The sequence below is a fragment of the Tetrao urogallus genome (genome assembly GCF_951394365.1).
Source record: "Tetrao urogallus genome assembly, chromosome: 12".
NCBI classification, from domain to species: Eukaryota; Metazoa; Chordata; class Aves; order Galliformes; family Phasianidae; genus Tetrao; species Tetrao urogallus.
In genome coordinates this window covers 13,017,044-13,036,026 of record NC_136825.1, presented here as the reverse complement: position 1 = coordinate 13,036,026, position 18,983 = coordinate 13,017,044, and the positions used below count along the sequence as shown (strand labels likewise).

At 45.3% G+C, this 18,983-nt stretch overlaps 1 protein-coding gene across 1 annotated transcript in view; it reads left to right on the top strand.

Annotated features, from left to right (window-relative positions):
- The window catches only part of ZNF423 (zinc finger protein 423), a gene marked incomplete at both ends in the record, with an annotated part of 172,888 nt that extends 156,132 nt beyond the window's left edge, over window positions 1-16,756 (top strand). Inside the window, 2 exons of the mRNA XM_079541314.1 lie at window positions 15,015-15,146; window positions 16,620-16,756. Coding sequence (XP_079397440.1) covers window positions 15,015-15,146; window positions 16,620-16,756 — 269 coding nt within the window. The remainder of the gene's footprint in view (window positions 1-15,014; window positions 15,147-16,619) is intronic.
- Between the last annotated feature and the right edge of the window lie 2,227 nt (window positions 16,757-18,983).

The window sequence follows — 18,983 nt, the reverse complement described above, 5'->3', positions numbered from 1 at the left end:
TGAACAGCAGTGAGTGCCAGAATGCTGATTTTCAGCTGTCCTTGGATTGATGGTGTACTTTTTTTTTTTTTTTTTTTTTACCTTGAAAGCAAAACACACACAAAAAGCTTTGATAAGATTTTGTCTTGTAGGTCAGTACTGGTTACGTATTGTAAAGGTTTATGCCCTGGGAGAGGAGAACTGATCCTTTGCATTTGGGCTTGAAACATACAGTGAGTGGTGAATATACGCTCGACTGATTTTTTAGTACTGTAACATTGCACTTTGGAGACTTCTGCAATTGAGATCTAACAAATCAAGTATCAATAGGGCTCCCTATATGAATTTGTCTTCCTGCAGTACCTGTGACAGAGCCATTGTAATGGAGATTTCAGCTACCTCTGCTGTGACTACTGCAGTGAAAGCAACTCCTCTAAGTGCCTGCAGGGCCTGAACCAAGATTCACTGGAATTGGTTTAAAAAAAAAGAAAAAAAAATTATCTTTTGAAGACTGAAACCAATTTTGGATCTAGCCTCTCCTGCAGGCTTGGACGCCCCTTGTTGCTGATTGCATGCTTTTGGTCATGCAGTCTACTAATCTACATAAATTAATAAATAATATGCATAATAAACAGCACACATGCAGCAAACCATGCCTGGCCATTGCCCTGAAGGACTGCTGCAGCTTCTAGTGGCATTCCCTGCAGCCTGGGCCAGAAATGCTGCTGAAGGCAGGGGATTTGGGCACTGCAGAAGAGCTTGGTGCCATCACTAACAGATCCTCCTTGGCCTTTAAAAGGTGGCTCTGTGTCATTCAGCCAGGGAACTCTATATACTTGCCTTTAAAACAGTTTTGAAGTCTCCTAAGCAGGGCTGAAAGCCCCATGCCTTCATCAGACCTAGATCTTCTGGCCTTTCCCCTCCAAAATATAGCAGGTATTTTGGAAGGTGTTCTGAGCAGCGGTGACTGTTTGGGCTGTAGGGAGGACTGAGAGCATTAGACCGACTCTTGATGTCTTACTGGATTTGGACTGAAAACCTTGTGCTTCCTTTGCTCGTAATGTCTCCTCCTTTGTGAGTCAAACCCTGCCTTTGTGCAGTGCAAATTGTGCAGGAGGAGGGCCAGAAGATCTCTCCCCCCATGAGTGCTGCTACATATTCTTGCATAAGAGAGCAACACCATTCATCTCCAGCTCCTTGCAGCTTGTTTTTCCTTTCAAAAACTTCTTTGGAAGTCGTAGTGGAGCTGAGGGATGTGACTGAGGAGAGCAAGCTGTAAGACCACCGACTGTAAGACCACCGACGTACCTGCTCCCGTGCCATGCTCCCCATGTCAGAGGCTGGCCATGTGCATTGCCTTGGCGTGCTTCCCCTGCGCTGCCTTCTGTGTCTGCAGGGTTAAGCAGGCTTCTTCCTGGAGGAGGGCTGGGGTGCTTTGGTGACTCTGTTGGTGCATACAGTGCTGTACACAAATAAAGTGTTCAAATTAATTAATGTGAGGGATATTTCTGGTTCTGTAAATTAAAACCAAGCAATAATAAGTTCTGTTGCTGAAGGGAGCACACGAGCCAGCTACCTTGCAAACAGATGTCTGGCTGTGAATTCATCAAAGGCTCACATGTACGATTCTTAGCATTTCTTCTCATTATCACATTTATCAGGGAGTGCAGATGAGCTGCTTTTCCCCTACATCCTGGAGGACGGTTGCTTTAGAGGGAGGAGCTGGGTCTCTTCTGGGAGCAGACGGTGCCAGGGATGCAGCCAAGCATCCCCCTGCTCACACAGCCATGGGGCTGCAGGCTGGGCCAGCCCAGAGGCATGGTGAGAAGGGCAGTGGTGCCCCAGAGCTGCTGGGTGAGGTGGGCTCCTTCCCAAAGCCCAGAGAGCTGGGTTCACACCTCTGTCTGCGTCTCCTAAATGACTTGTGCTTGTCTGGCCTGCTTAAGATAAAATTTAAGATTTGTCTTCAAAGCTGCTGACTGACATGTTTCCTTTATGAATTCTTGTGGATTACTATTGATTTTTGACTGTGGTTTTCAAAATCCTACTTCTAGGACTCTGGAGATTTTCCTGCTGCAATAATAATGTATTGTCATTCTTAATATCTCAGATCCTTGACACAATATTCATATTAAAACCACAAAAAAGCTACATTAGAGTAACACTGAGGGTCTGTCTGGAACCCACCAAGGCAAGGGAAATCAAAGTCAAGGCTGAAAATTAGGGCTGACACTGTGAAACTCATCCCATTGTACTGCCTATCACAGATATCTGCGATGGCAACATCACTTGTGCTTAGTGATGGGTTCCTCCATACAGCAGGAATGAGTTATGATGGGCTGTAAATTGTCAGGATTAACTACTGTGGTTTAGAGCACCTATTTTTTTGTGGAGAGCTACATAAACCAGTATTATGGAAGGCACTTTAACATATTTTATGAACTTTTGTTCTCTTTCAAACGCAGTGCTTTTAAAAATTCATTCTGCATTTCTCCTGGCTGCATAAGTCAGTAAGGAGGGAATGAAAATGTCACAGCATTATCTGTGTGAACTTGTAGGTATTTTTCTTGTAACTCTGTCACCTCCAAAATGCTTTGCAGACATGCACAGCTCTGTGAGTGTGTTGGGTGTTTGATTCATTCACCTGTATGGGCGTGCTGTCCCAGTGCTTGAGGTTTGATGCAATGTTCTGGGATTCCACGAAACACCAGACCTGTGTGATGGCACACAAAATATCCCATTAATGTTGGATACTCAACATCACGTGTAACATTCACTTTGCTGTTACAGACGTTCTGGTAATGGGAAGCTCAGCATTACCCCAGCTGCTTTCAAAGATGCAGTGATTTCCAGATTAAACAATTTTTGGAAAGGCCAGAGAAAGCTGCAAGTTTACCTGGATGCTTATAAGTCATAGTTTTTATCATATCCACCAACATCAAAATGCAGTGTGTTTGGGAAGAGCGTAACTGCTTTGCATGTACCAACAGGATGGGTGTTTCACTTGAGAACACCAAGAACTTGTCAGCATTGAGCAGCAGTGGGTCACAAAACTCTTCTGAAGAGAAAAATAATTGAAGGTAGCCTTAAGATAAATCACATACCTTAGCACTATCACACCTGATCACTTTAAAGCCAATTCAGCATTTCCAAGAGAAAAAAAAAGAAGACTAGAAGAAGCAAGGTGAGTTTCTTTAATTTCAGAATGATGGTAGTCCTGAGCCTACTGATGCACCGCAGGGCTAGGCACTGCAGTGCAAACCAGTCCTTGTCTCATAGGGGAGTTGTGGCCCTTGATAATGAGAATCCTAGGGAATTTTGAGCATGAAACTGCTGTCAAAGTACCAAGGTAACCACGTACGTGAGGTGCACTTTCAGCCACTGTTCCTTCCGTCTGTGGGTGAATGTCAAAAGGAATATTTTGTAACGGTTCCCCATGACCCAGATTTCACAGAGGTCTCTCACGGAGCAGTCTTTGCGTGAGCAGTGCCCACACGTCCCAGGGACACTCAGCCCAGATCCAAAGGCAGTGCTGGAGCTGCTGTGTGTGGAAGATCTGTGATCACTGAGGATTGCAGTCTTGTTTGATAGCTCAGCCTTTGTGCCCTGTGGATCCATTTTAAACCGTCTGAAGCAGGAATAAATCTCTTACAATGACCACTAGTTTTTTTTAAATAATACAAGATGGGTCTGTGAAGAGGTGTTAAAAAGTCAAAATGAAAGGCAGAGGTTGTAAGGAAAACCTGCTCATTGGACAGCCCTGCAATGCAGTAAATAATAACCCCAGAGGTGAAAGACAGTCTGCTCTAGAAGAAAGACGATGGAAAAGACCTCTTTTTTTTTTTTCTGTGGGTGTTAGGGAGAAAAGGTCCTTTATTCCTCGGTAACTTTTCTGATTTTGAATATCTGCCTGTCTGGTCACAAGGAGCAAGGTCACTCCTACTGCTCTGGGCCCAGGCTTTGTGCTGGCGCTGGCGGCCGCTCCTCTCCTCTCTCCCCTTTTCCTCCCTCCCTCCATCTCTCCTTTTCTTTTTCTCCTGAGGTGCAGATGGCCACATTTGCAGGTTAACTGGAACAGCTGGAGGCACATTATTAGCTTCCTGCTGCTAACTCATATTTGCTTAGATTTTTTTTTTTAACAGCAACATAATTTACAAGTAGTAGGCCAGTGACAAAGCTGGCATGTTCTAAATCTGCATCTGATTTATATAATGCCGTTGCTTATCAGTGAATGAAGTCATAATTATTGCTTTGTACCATTAAATAGCATAAATATATAAACTGTTATACAAATTGCAGCAAATGTTTCCTCTGGGGAGCTCTAGACAAAATTTTAATGTACTGCATTTGTCTGTGGTGGCAGTTTCTATGGTATATAATAACGTTGATAAATTTTACTGTAGCAAGTGACATTTTATAACATTAATCCTGGTGGTAAAATCTGATGAATACTGCGGCTGTACTGGTGTGTGCGAGAAGACCGAGAGCTTTTGACACCAATCGAATTGATGTGGATGGTGTTTTAAGGCTGCACGCCGTGAGCCTGTGAGAACGGTGCAGGGATGGCAGATGCTGCTCTGGGATTGAGGAGGACTCAGGCGGGCGCTAGAGAGCTCGAGTTGATGGTAGAGATAAATTCAGTTTTAACAAAATCATTATTGATTGGTACATCCTTTGTTTTGAGAAGCAAAAGGAAATCGAGTGATAAAATAAAAACCCTTTAAATCTTCACTGGCTATTTAAACTCTGTGCACGTGAGCCTGTGACAAGCACCCGCGATCGCTGGGGATACAACATCTGGGCTCATCTCACTCCTGGTGTTGGGCATCCGGTTGCTCCGTGCCTTGCTGTTCCCATGGGGGTGGGGGCAGCCCTGAGCGTGGCACAGGAAAGCAGCTGGGAAATCAGCCTGCTGCCAGGCAAGATTGGCCCTGGGGTTGCCACTGCTCACGCCTGAGGCATCTGCCATTCCCTGTGGGTTGGCCATGGCCAAGAGCCACCAATCCAGTTTCCTTCTTTCCTTTCTTCTTTCCTTCCTTCTTTCCTACCTCGCTCCCTCTCTCCCTCTTTTGGATGGCCAGCTGCTGGAGGAAGTGTGGTTGCGTTTTGGTTCTGTTTCTGAAATACCATTTCCAGAAGTAAATGGATATCCCCAGGAAGGATCCTGGAGTTCAGTGTGCTTAGGGCACTCTTACCAAAAGTGAAGACCATTGTACTTTTGTACCTTGTCATTTAGACTACAGCTTCACTTCTCCCTCTGGAAAGCGTATTTCTCTGTGTTCTCCATGATGTGTTCTTTCCTCCTCAAATTGCTGTTTCCATGATGATAGATAGCATCACGGTGCAGTTACAGCATTACAATCCCAACCCCATTGCCATAGCAGAAATCCCCATGACTTCAGGCTGAGTGGCATGGAGATGACTTGTCTGTGTTTTCCTTGAGAAGTCCGAGCGTGTCCTCTGTGGGTTTTCCCATAAAACGTATGTATAATGCTTAAATGTACATTAAGTAAAAGCGAGTTAGAATACCCCCGCATTCCTTCTCTCCAGTCGCTACCTGGAACACAGAGCTGAATATCCCCACCACTCCCATTATTACCACACAGCTCTCAGCTACATTACAAAAAGGAGTGCCGTTCTGCCAGCTCTCGTTTCCCTCCACATGCAGGTTGCTGGCTGTGGCTGCAGCGTGCAGCACAAAGCTGTTATTGCTGGAGATGGGTGGTCACGGCCTGGTCCCTCAGCATGGCTGTACAGGCAGTACATGGCCAGCCCTGGCCTTCTGCACCCAGAGCAGTGCTGTGCTGGGCGCGTGAGGAAGGGGTAGGTAAGATAAAACAAGAGGAAAACAGTTTGAATTTACTCTTTGTGTATTGAGGCCTTTTATGATTCATCAGTAAGTAAATATAAGCTAAGGGAGTGATTTGTTTCTAACAAGCTTATAAAATACTGGAGTCATTTGTGAGTTTATTGGAGTGCTGATTATAAACATTCCCTCATGCACACTCCTGTGTGTCAAATTAACATTGGAAATACAAATATTGTATCTTTGAATATTTCTGTAATCTCTTCCCAAGTATTGGAGAACTTTGCAATGGAAGGCAGTTGATGGCATTGCATGTGAAGTTGCCGAGTGCTCCGTGATGGGTTTGGATGTATTTTTCCTCTCTTTGGCACTTGCTCACTCCTCTGCTTCAGGTAGCCAGCTCCATGCCCTAGCATTTTGGTTTTTGATACGATGCATAATTGATGCTTGTTTTGCTGCAGAGGTGCAACAGCTGTGTGCAGTGCCTGGCACGAGCCCTGCCTGAGGAGCGCAGTGCTGGGCCGGCAGTGGTGGCTGCTGTCACAGCGGTGATGTCCCTGTGCCCTGCTGGGGCAGCCCAGGGATGGGGGCACCTGGAATGCTCTGGGGAGAAGCTGAAGCCTGTGGCCTCATCTGGGGTTGTGCTTTGCCATCTCCTCTTCAACATTCCTACTAAAATGGGCTGTCACTGTTACTACCCAAGTGTTGTATCTTTCACTGTGGAACTTTTATGTTACTAAGCAGAGGAAATTTGTGCAAGGCAGGCTCTTAGGCTGGCATTATCATAGTGGCTGCCATTTAAAGAGTCAATTTTTTGCCTACAGGCCAGGTATTGTTATCAGAGTTCTGCCTGTTTTGCATGTATACAATTGTATCTCTGATACCTCTCGGGGTGACAGTAGCAAATGCTGACTTCATAGTGTTGATTGTTGAGTTGGGCCTTCAAGTAAGAACTTGCAAGAAAAATGAAGAATGAAATAGTGAGTAGCAGGTCTCTAACAGATCTTTATTGTTTCCTTCTTTTTGGTTCAAACAGGGACTCCATGACAGCTTGATTTAGGATCTTATTTTATTTGGGAGAGTGGCTGATAAGCAGCCTGATTTTTTCCTCTCCTTTTTCACTCTTTCTTAGTACCTTCAGCTCCTACTCATCTGGACTTTTTGGGGAAATGCTCCTAAATCTATACTGGGCTCAGTGGATGTTCCTCAGCCCCTTCTCTGCAGCAACCCCATATGCCTTTGAGCCTTCCCCAGCAGCCCCAGTCACTCCCATGCAGGCTTCAGCCCAGTGTTTCTCCATGCCCCAGAGGTGCCCTCAGCTGCATCAGCTGCTGTTGCATCCAGAAGGGCCATGCCATTTTGATTTTAGGTTTTGTGTATTGGATATGTTACCAAGTGCAACTCCCTTTCCAAAAGGCTGTGGGATTCTCACTCTCCTTACTCAACGTGAGGCTCCCACGGGGGATATTTCCCACCTGGACCATGGGGTGTTAATTGAGCAAATCCCATCAGAAGCCATGGAGATGCTCTGTACATTCACTGCTGAGAATTTCCATAGTATTAGAATACATTTCTGCATAATGCAGAGGTGCTTCAGGTATTTTCTTGCTACTATGCAGATCCTTCTTGGTGACTGCTTTAAGGAATATCGTATGTTACTGCACCTTAGGATTCCCAACTTAAAGTGTCTAGTTTTCATTCTTTTGGGCGAATTTGCACTTAGCAAGCTATGAGAGATACTCATGAAATATGTCACCTATCAGAGCCAGACCTTGTTTAGTCACACTTAGTGTTTCTGCTGGCAGTGGCATCTCATTTTGTCAGCCAGCACAGCAGCACCAAGTGCACTGCCAGGGTGCTGGGCTTGGGAGGATATGGGGTGGCTGCAAGGTGCCAGGCTGTGACTGTGCCCATGTGCCCAGGCGGCTGTCATGGTTTGCTTCTTCCTCTCCCAGTGAAAAGCTGAAAGACACTGACCAGTACAGGGATAACAGAAGTTTTCTTAACTCTTGCCGAACAAACAAAAAAGTACGGCATTATCATACCTTGAAGCCTGGAAGTATGTTCCTCTGTTAAGTTTATGCTTGAAAGTTTTCATTTTGCTATGAGTTCTGTTTCACTCTCATTTTACCAGTTTTCAGCTTCCCTGATGCCACCAGAGAAGTGCTGTAAGGTGTTCCTGTAGTCTGAGTATTGCTGAGCATAGCTGACAACAACTGGCTTGCAGCCTGCCAGTCATGTTAATTATATACTATTAGGCACCATTAGTCTGGTGATTATTTACACAATAGATTTATAGTCTATCTCACGTCAACGTGTACTTGGGAAACTTTAATCTGAAGATCAGAGACGCTCATCTAGACACTCATCTATGGGAGCTTGGGTATGTAAAACCCTATTGTGTGCTCTCTGGGATGCATGGTGCTGACACGGCTGGTGCTTGGCTGCTTGGCTCTTCCACCACGTGAGCATGAACCACAGCAGCAGAGGCTTTGCCTATGGTGGTTCTTGCTTGAGTTCTGGTGGCTCTGTGTCACCATGGTCATGCGAGGATGGTGGGGGCCGGGTGGGTATGGTGGGACAGGGCTCCTGGTGCTCAATGTGCCGGGCCTGTGCAATGAGTGTAAAGGGCCTTGCACCCATTGAAACTTGGCTTGAGGCTTTGCATGTTCAGAAAGCACTTGGCATATTCCAGTGGGATGTTTAATAAGTGTAGAAATGGTTTAATTTTTAGTTGCACAATAATAGATGTCAGGTAGGTCCTAGTTATTCTCATATGCCTGTTCTGAGCACTTCGATGCAATATTGCCAATAGGACCCTGGGATGAACCTGCTCTGGGTGTGCAGCAGTGCAGGGAGCTGTGCAGGGAGGGACATCAGGGCTTGCAGCAGGGTGCTCGGGTTTGTCACAGCAGTGTGAGGGATGCCAGCACAGGATGGCTGCGTGGCAGTGAGCCTGCACTCGCAGCTCTGTTTTACCAGGTATTGGCATTAAACTTGAAATAGTGCAGCTGTGAACCTATCCAAACACCAGAATACAAGACTGCAGAGTTGCATGGGATGTGTACCTGTGGTGTTGTCATTCACCTCTAGCTGTTCTTAAGGGTTTTTTTAGCTTCATCCAGGCTCATTCTGTGCGTGTGTTTGGGCTTGCATTCTCAACATAGGTTTGTTTTTCTTGTACAGATTTTGCACTTCCATGGAAGCCGTTGGAGTTAGTCCTTGATGAACGGTTGTGATGGAACAGCCAGACCTATCAGACTTCGATCCATGAGAAGTTTTAATGTGGGCAATTGAAACAGACGTGTTTTCACAGAAAGGCTGTTAGATTCTGAAGTTACAGGGCTAAAGTGCAGCACATCTCTGTAAATGATCTATAAATGCAGTTTCTCAGATTAAAATATGCCATGTAGGCAGAGTCCCTCTTGGATGCTGCAGCCCGCAGACTGGTGATGCACAGCTCCATGGACTCCTTTGAACTTTCAGGTTTTCTTTTTCTTGTAAGCCAAAAATTAAGCAGTAGGACAGCCTTGGTGGGCCCATCTCCAGCCGTCCTCAGTGACACAAGGCCTTCCTGTGCCACTGCAGCACAGGCACTGGCTTAGAGCAGGCTGCCCTCATGTTCAGTAGAAACTGTGCAATCTCATCCCAAGTCCCTCTGGGACTGTGCTTCTTTTTAATGGTCATTTTAATATTGCAGCACAGTGACATGTACTGGAGGCAGTGAACTCACAGCTACCCTATAAATAATTTGGCATCTAATTCTGCATATTTTGAGCTTGAGGCCCCCTGAGATGCTGAAAAGAGTTTAAAGCCTGTTATGCAGTTAGGCTAATTTAGCCTGGAAAAAGAATACCTGGAAAAGAGGCCATATAATGAGTGCATCACCAGAAGCATTGCAGTTGGTTACCAGAACCCATTGGTGCTGGTCCAGCACCAGTGAAGCCTGCCAGGAGCTGTGGTCTGCTCACTGCTTCCTGGTTCCCAAAGCCCTTCCCCCACTGGGAGCGGGGCAGCCCCTCGGCTCTGCCAGACTGCTCCTGGGGCTGAGCATCCACCGGAAGGCTGTAAGAAGGAGACGGGTTTTAGTGGGTCTTGTGCCAGAGCCAGCGCATGTTTGGAATGCTCTGCAGTTTTGTTGGTTTTCCTTATATAGCTTCTAGAAAAATCAAAGTCCCCATGTTATCATTTTCCATTAAATTGATGTTTCTAACCACAGTGGACAGCTCTCATATCCCTTGAAAACTTATAATAGTAAAATTGTCATAAGGATGAAGCAGGAATGCAAGATTTTATTAAACAATCGTCAGCTCATAAAAGACATCAGTGTTGTGCCATTCTAGATCATATAAATGTATTTCAAAGCAGAATCATATTTCAGTGGAGAAAGAATGCACAAAAGAACACAGGTACCAGATCCCAACAAATATTAGGGCTGCTGAGGAGGGGTGGGTGCAGGTGCGTGGTTACCGCACAGAGGCCAAGGCCACGTGGCTGTGCCAGGTGAGGTGTGGGCAGTGTGTTGGTGGGACATGGGCGTGCTCATGGCTTTGTAGGTTGGGTTGGGCACAGGTCTTGTGGCGTGAGGCTGGGCATCCTGCTCGGCTGTGTGATGAGCTTGGGAGCAGGACGGGAGGCGTCAGAGAGAGATGCGAGCTCTACCTGGATAAATAAGTATAAATAATTTTCTTTCTGATATGTGACCGGATTATTTTCCAGTTGATTTCCAGCCTTGGTCCCAAATGGGCCACAGATCAAAAAAAGATAAGGGTCAGTTACAAGGTTGAGCTCATTCAACGTTGCCATGGTAACTGACCTCCAGCATCCCTGTGAGGATGGCACCCAGCTCCCCAGGTGACGTTCAGCTGCCGCACCATCAATCCGCTGCCTCCCACTGCCGGGCTGCGAGGCCCCGCGCCGGGTCTGCGGGGTGTGGGAGGGCTCGGCCTTGTCCACCGGGATTCATTATGGAACCCACTGGCACAGGGTGTTCCGGGGGTGCCGTACAGCGGGACGGGGTATAGAAACAGCAGCAGTGAAAGAATGCCATCTGGATAGCAGGCATCGTCCAAGTCTGGCATGAACCACTGTGAATCTGCCGTCCCCTGGCAGTAGTGTGCCCTGCTCCCAGCCCCAGGCTTTGCAGTCACGTTGGATCTCTGTTGATGCTGCCGGCCCGGCGTTCCCATGGCTTTGTTCAGTGGGGATGTCCATCACTGTCGCCTCCTGGCCACAGCCCCTCGCTCCTGCACAGCCACATGGATCAGTGCTTGGGCTCCTCCTGCTTTTCTCTTGTTACAAATGTATCCCTTTTCTTACTTATTTACTGAGGAATGAATTGCATAAACAGAATAGTTTCATGCAGTCTTCGTTTTATTTCCCTGCATTCATTCCAATTTGTATTTATTTCGGTTACAATCGGAGCTCTCCTTACATGGCCCATTTAATTCTACTGGATTTATGATATAGGGGATGGGAGAAGGTTCTCTGTGAGCACAGCATATTAATGCTTTGTTACACTGAATTACAGCATTTCAAAGTTCATTAAAAGTGTGGTTAAGCCATGGATGTGTATATCTGAGTACAGGAAAGACGTTCCCTTTTATTGCTGTAATTTGCTGCAGCGAGGTAGAGCCGTGGCACAGGATGTGTGCTGCTGTCAGGAGCATCAGACGGCCGCACGCACTCCTTCAAATTAGGACTGTTGTGGTTATTCCATGAGGGGAAATTTTGCTTTATTAAATCAAGTTGAAGAGAAGTTTTAACTAACAGTGAAGACGATGCTGTTTTATTGTTCAAATTGCAGTTTGTTATTGGTTTGATAACATGTCGGTACGTGGCACTGTTAGTGCATCGTTTTATATCGCTATTAATATAGTTATAATTAGAAATGCAGCTGATACAGTGCGCGGGCTTAATACAGCATTATTAATTATACTGCATCCTCGCCAGGAGGCTGCCGGCGTCAGTTCTCTTAGAGGCTGAGAGACTCGTTGTAATATGTATTAAATGCACACTGCAGCAGCAGGAAGGGCTGTATGGAGAGGCGCGCTCCCACTCAGAAGCGGGCAGGGTGTTGGTGTAAATGCAGCTAAGCTCCTATCAACACACGTGAACCATCCTGCAAATGCATTTCAACTTGAGAACAATGAGGACGTGCTCCACCGCCATGGTTCAGCCGGGGCCGCGCAGCCCCCAGCCCTCCAAACAGGCAGCAAATTATGTACCTCAACATTTAGACAATCGCTGCCTTTGACATCGGTGGGCACCACCCAGGTTTCACCTTCAGGATTCAGATAATCAGCTCTCGTTCCTACCGGCTTCCCTCAAGACCAGTATGGAAATAAGTGTGTGTCTGCCAGGGATCAAATGCTTTTGGAGACAAAAGTAGGTACTGAAAACATTACAGGATACTATCATCTCCCCATGATACTTTTACACAAAGCGCTCTGTTCCTCTTTTGGCCTGACATAGTTTCAGCCTGACAGAATCCAGCAGGCCTGCTTGTTTTAAGCAAGAGCACACCCTATTATTTTTTTGAGAAATGAAGTGTAAAATTAATGCTTATTATTTTGAGTGCAGGAAAAAAGAAAGGCAAGGAGCCCAAGATTCTTGTTGGCCGTGCGTGGCTCGTTTAGTGTTAAATCAATTGATCCCCGCATAGATACACTTACGGAGAGATGGGAGACGATCTAGCACAGCGAGCTGTAAAAATCTGCATTTTATTTTACAAATGAGAGGGGCTGCATAATTCACTGGAGTTATGTAGGTCTCATAGATGCCTGTCATTTTTATTTTTTTAAGAAGAATAGAGATGAGGGGAACGCCGCGATGCGCTGTGCTGCTGACGCCCGGCGCACGTGGCTGGAGGGAGGGCCGGCGTTGGCTGCGTTGTCTGGAGGCAGCCTTGTGCTCCTGTATGATCCCAGATAATTCACTGAAGTTATTCTCCAAAGGTGACTGAGTGCCCCTACACACGCACCGCGTTTCTGTGTAAAATAATATGCTGTAAAATGCCACGGAGAAGAGAGTGATTATAGCAGCAATTCTATCTATATCTTTGGGCATTTTCATATTTTGAATACACATGCATGAAAAGAGAAGCGTTTGTCATGCTAACCATGGTACTTTTTTCCACCTTTTTTCTTCCTGGATGGTTTTATAGACACGAGAAATACATAATGGACTCCTGTGGGAGTGGAATAAAAACCCCCACCGGTGAGGAGAAGGCCTTATAATTCAGAAGTGGATTTGCAAATCAAAAGGTCTTGCCTCGAGTGGGATAAATTTCCAGATCTGCAGGAACCCATTATGTTTTATTATTTTTCATTCGAGTTTTAGTTTGTTTGTTATAGGTTTAACTATTTAAAATACTGCGGGGATCAGCCAAGAGAATGCACAGTCTCTGGTACCTAATTAAACAGACCAAGTCAGTAAAAACATGCTTCACTCAAAATGCTGTGAAATCCTCTTTTTTTAATTATACTGAAATTAAAGATATTTAGGCTGCAAAAGGAGCAGTCTTCTCATCAGCAGCCTGTGCCTGTATTTATGAACACACGTGCTCACACAGGACCGGGCTGCACATGAATCACTATTTTCCAAGCACTCACTATGTGGAGAGTAGAAAATTAATGTCAAACATGATTTCTCTGATTTACTCGCAGAAGGAATTTGTTCCATTCCCCCAGTATCTGCTTTGTCGTCTCCAAGTTTATTGCATGCATTGTTGGGCATGCTCAGGTGGTGCGAGGCACAGATCCTTACCTGCTTTCTGCCCTCTGCAGAGAAAGGCCAGCAGCCTCCCTCAGGGATGGACAGGAGCTTGCCCCCTGCATACTGATCCATTCTGTAAATAATTTCTATTTCCCCCCTCCTCGCATGGAGGTCCCATCAAGGCAACCCGAGCTCTGGGGACGCTCCAGCTGCAGCCATGCAGATGTGTGGCTGTGGGAGCTGTTGAGCTCAGCTCCGTGGGCCGCACTGGTGCTGGACCCACTGCTCGCCTTCCCACCCCGAGATCCTGGGAGCACCAAAAACCCTAAACAAACAATAATTTCCCACTGTTTGACTGCTTCAAAGGTTATTTAAAGCAATTATAAATAGAGACTGTGCTTTTGAATGCTGACATTATTTGCAAGATCCAAACGCGTTTGGCAGGAGATTATTTCATGGGATGATGCAGTCATTTCTTGGGCATCTTGGAACTATCAGCTGAAGTCAGTGAGGTTTGGAGTTATTAAAATAAACCTGAGTGTAAATCAAAAGGCAATTTCTTCCGTTTTTAAAATACGTGTTCATGACTTTCATGCATGCTGCCATAATGAAGGGAAGATGTTTTTGAGAAGTGCTTACAAAAACCATCTGCAAAATCTTTTAAGTTTAGATGTTCACTGGGTTGTATAAAGTGCACATTTTAAACCTAGGGTTTTTTTTAAATCTCTGTTACCCCCTCCCTCCTTTCAAGAAAACCAAAGGAAGTATGGCTTCAATACCTCGAAAAATGACACATAGGCAACAAAAATACAGAAGTCAGTAAAAAAGAGAAAAAAAAGAGAAATGGTATCATCTTACAAAGGTGGTAGGCTGGAATTAAGAATAATTGTTTTTATTTCCCTGTGAGTTCCTCTAGATCATGGGGCATTAGCAGTGGGCACTGCATATTCAGTGTACCTCATAGAATAATGTTTAGGATGCGTTACATGGAAATTACTCTTTCAAACAACATTTAAATCACTTTAATGGTCTCTCTTCAGCTTGGAAAAAGCCAAGAGATATAAAATTAAGGCCAGCACTGGTTTGGGCTCCTGCTATTCTTCCACAGTCTGTTCCTCCCTGCTATATTTGCAGTGTAATCTGAGGTGACGAAGCCTGCTTTCAGAGTACGTGGTTGAATTCCCTGTTAAATTCATTTTAAATGCTGAGTATTTAATAATACATACGCAGAGCAGCGACGTCTCTGTTGTGTGCAGAGCGTGAGGAGCGGCACGGGATGGGTGCAGCCCGGCAGCAGCACACGGCGTCGCCTCCATCCCAGCTGCAGATAAATGGCCCTAACGTGAGCGGGGCTGCTCACCTGAGCTCAGTGCACTGGGCTGTGCCTTGCTGGTGGCTGTGGGCCCTTGAAGTTGTGTGCACGGCATTGGGCACGGGAGTTTCTCTCTGACTGCTGCATCGCAGACGCTAATGTGCTGTGTCACTAACAAGTTGTATCATTTGAACCTTGCAGAGGAAGGCATCAATCATGAGTGCAAGCTGTGTAACCAGATGTTTGACTCTCCGGCAAAGCTCCTGTGTCACCTGATTGAGCACAGCTTTGAGGGGATGGGAGGCACATTCAAATGCCCTGTTTGTTTCACAGGTAAGACAGGGAGACTGAGACAAGCCTCAGTGTGCATGGCTTGATCCAGAAATGACACTCAGGGGATTTGTAAAATACTGTATGCCTTTTCTTGGGAAAAGAAATACTGTGCTTGGAAATGTTCAGAATATCTCCTGTCTGAAACTGCAGCACTGAGGAGTTTGACATCTCCTGGCATTGCCCAAATGCAGCCGGCCCTGTGTTACTTCTCACAATGGGGCCTTTCAGGTTGTGGCCTGAATGTGAGGTGCATCTCTAAGAGCAGAACTTGCAAGGCAGGGGCCTGTTCTCGCGAAGACTCTCCTTGTGTGCCACGTACAGCAGCATACCTCGCTCACATGAGATCCCATCACACAACAGTGTGGTTTGACTCCTCCCTCCGAAAGGTTTCTTTAAGGGCAGCCTGCTCATGAAAACACGTTTCCAGGTCCTTTGCAGTCTGAGGGCCTGCTCTGTTTTCCTTCCCTGAGGTTCGTTTTCAGCTCTCATCAGTGCAAATGGTCCTGGATGGTCCCTTCTCAAGACATCTTCAGGATGCATTTTAAGGGTGCCTTTTACTCACTCGTCAGAATAGCAGTTAACACCTAAGTTTCCAAACTGCGTAGGGATCACTGCCATGTGTGACCATGGGCTGAGTGTCAGCTACTGCACTCCCCTCAGCCCTGTGCTCCTTGTGGGATCTGACCCACAGGCTGAGAATTGCTTTTTGAGAACTTGGAGTTAGTTTTTCTATTCCTGAAGCATGCTGTAATGTGTTTGACTGCATCTCTAATTCTGCTGAAGAAGCTTTTTTCATTTACTGGTGAAAAGTCATATAGGATGAGACAAAAATTGAATGAGATATGTTTTTAACTAGCTGAAGCTGGAGTTCAATATGTTTCTCATTTCACTTGTTAAAGGCAAGGTAATTATCAATTCAAAATCCTAATGTAGATGGTATATCTGTAACATTAAATCATAATCTTTTTTCTATATTGGAAGGACAACCCATTTAGAAGGTCTGAATACCGTGGCAGCCTGCCCTTTCAGGTTCACGTGTCTGCCAGAAATGCTGCTCTGGGCACTCATCCTCCAGACCAGCCATCAAGGCTGCTCCTGGCCCAGTTGTCCTGCATTAAAAATGCATCCAATGCACCTGCTGTGGGGCCAGGGCTCCCTGCAGGAGCGGTGACGTCCTCTGCTCGCTCTGATGACTGAGTTCTTCCAGTCACCCGTGGACAGCGTTAGCTTTATGTGAAATATCAAAAGTCCATCCAGGATTTAGAGCCCGTCAGAAGTGAGCTGACTGCCAGCCTGGAGATTCTAAATTGACCACCGGTAAGGATGTTCTGCTGCATTGAGTGTTGGCACTTCTCTGGTGGATATCCTTGGATTTTTTAGAGTCTTTGCAGTCATAAAAGTGCATAACAGTGTAGTTCAAGATGGGATATGTTATATGAAACAATTTTAACTAATTGTACTGTGTTCTTTCAGTTTTTGTGCAGGCAAATAAACTGCAGCAGCACATCTTTGCAGTCCACGGACAGGAAGATAAAATTTATGACTGTTCCCAGTGCCCACAGAAGTTCTTCTTTCAAACAGAGCTTCAGGTATGTTTGCAAGAGGAGTAACAGCAAAGCCGAGGCTGTTGGTTTTTCTGTGTGTAGCCTTCACCCTTGTATGGCAACTGGAGGAAATGCACATCCAGTACAGTCTCTCCTCCTGCTCTTAAACTCAGTCTCCTGCCTCCTGGGATGCTATCAGGAGAGAAGGGTCTTTGAGCATGGCTGAAATAAGTAAATAAGACAAGGCAAATATCATGATTCTTTATGAGTATTCCTCTTGACAGTAGAGTTGCTACATCCTGACATGTCTATGTCAAACACCTTGTAAATAATTTCTTTTTCTCTATTAATAATTTAGGAACTGATTAACATACAAAGACTAAGCAAATAGTACACTGCCCTTACTGCTAAATAGTACACGTACTCACTGCTAAGTCAAAAGTAAAGGAATTTTTCCCACCCAGGTGTGAGAGCAAAGCGTGGGTACAACTGAACATGATGCTTCATTAGCAGCTCCACCAAGGCAATAGCACATTAATAAGCGGCAGGTTCTGCCAACCAGGCATTGCATACTGGTTTCCCTGGGGTCTGTGGTCTCTTTTGTTTTACCTGCTCTTGAAGTGGAGCCTGTCCTATGCTCTTGGTTGCTTTCTGAGGGACTGGGCCTTGGAGGTGCTGCTGGAGTCCTGATCCCAGGGGTTGCCCTGATCCCAGGGGTTGCCCTGGAGCTGTGTTGCTGAGGTTGGGCTTTAAATTGTGCCGTACCTTTGGTGCTGAGCCCCTAGAGGCTGGAAACTCTGTGGGGCATTAACTTTGTGCTGCTCCAAGTGCAGAACAAGCCCTGTGTGTGTGCTGTCCCACAGGGGAACACAGAGCTGTGGTGCAGGCGTGCTGCCCTGCCCTTCATCAGGTGCCTTTACCTGAGCTGTGCTGCCATGGTGTGCTGTTTGCTGGCAAACGTGGCTTTCTCCTAGAATGGTACTGTGTGCCTCATTTACATCTGTTAACTTTGTAATACACAATTTACTTAAACTTTGGAGGGTTTTTATTTATGTTGCTGAATTCCCAAGCTGCTGCCTCTTGTGTCTTGCTGTCACGCTGTGGAAGGATGGTTGATCTTTTCACTTTGTTGATTTTATTTTATTTTTTTTCTCCCAGGGGAATCTCTTCTCTCTCTTGTGCTAGCAACCTGATTTGCATAAGTGTACAAAAGTTTTAACTATACCTTGTTAATGTTTGAATAAAGTCAGCAGATTTGGGTTTGTGTGTTGTCACCAGGAGCATTTTGTGCAGGCGGCAGTGGTTTGCAACGCCATCTCAGTGTTTTTATCTCGATTTGCCTTTTAAGTGGTATTTGGTCAAGATGCCAGCACAATTAAAATGGGTGTACTGGCTTCCTGTGCCACTGCATTAACCTTTACAATCAGACAGTCAAATAAATAGAACCTTGTTAAATTATAGTCTTAGCAGTAGCTCTTTTTTTTTTTTTTTTTTTTTTGCAATTAACAGTTTAATTACATAGTGTTTCAATTCTGAAGTGTTGTTCATTGCAAAATTGCTGCAAATAGCAGCTGTAATCAGATAAATTATAATTGTAATTTTCCAGTTTTCACGCAGGATTTGTGTGCATTTAACATTTCTGTACTTAAAATAATTACCCAAGTAGCTTTGAATGGTGTTGGCTGAATGAAAATTTAATTCTTAGCTGCACTGTTTCAGTCCTTATTCTAGTGGTGATTCAAAAAAGTGTTTACTTGATGCCAGGGGTTTTATTAATTCAAACACCTGAGTCAAGGAGGGCACAAAACGTGTACAATCAGTTAGGAACACTCAGAACTTCTGATCCTACCTGACTGGTGTGATTATCTCGCCAGTTAACGATATGCAAAGCTGCCTGTTCCAGATTCCTCAGCTGTTTGTTATGTTTTTGCTGAATGATGAAGATTTTGTATTATTTTAGTGAACCAGTTGTTGAGCTGCTAGTTCAATCTGCATGAACCGTTTGCTCTCTTAGCGGCACACTTCTTACGTGAGAAAATCGCCATCCGCCAAATGGGCCTGCTTGATGAATTTGACTTTTCAGTTCTGATCCCACTGCTGTAAAATAACAGCTATTTCTTTTAGGTCAAAATCGGAACCTACGTCTTGTTTGCTTTTTGTATTTTTAAGTGAGATTACTGAAAATACTTTTTCTATAAAAATGAGTATTCTGATATTTCAAGGAGAAATTGAATGTCATTCTTGCAAAAACAGGGAAAAGGAGGAGGGGGGAGAACGACATGCAGTGCAGGAA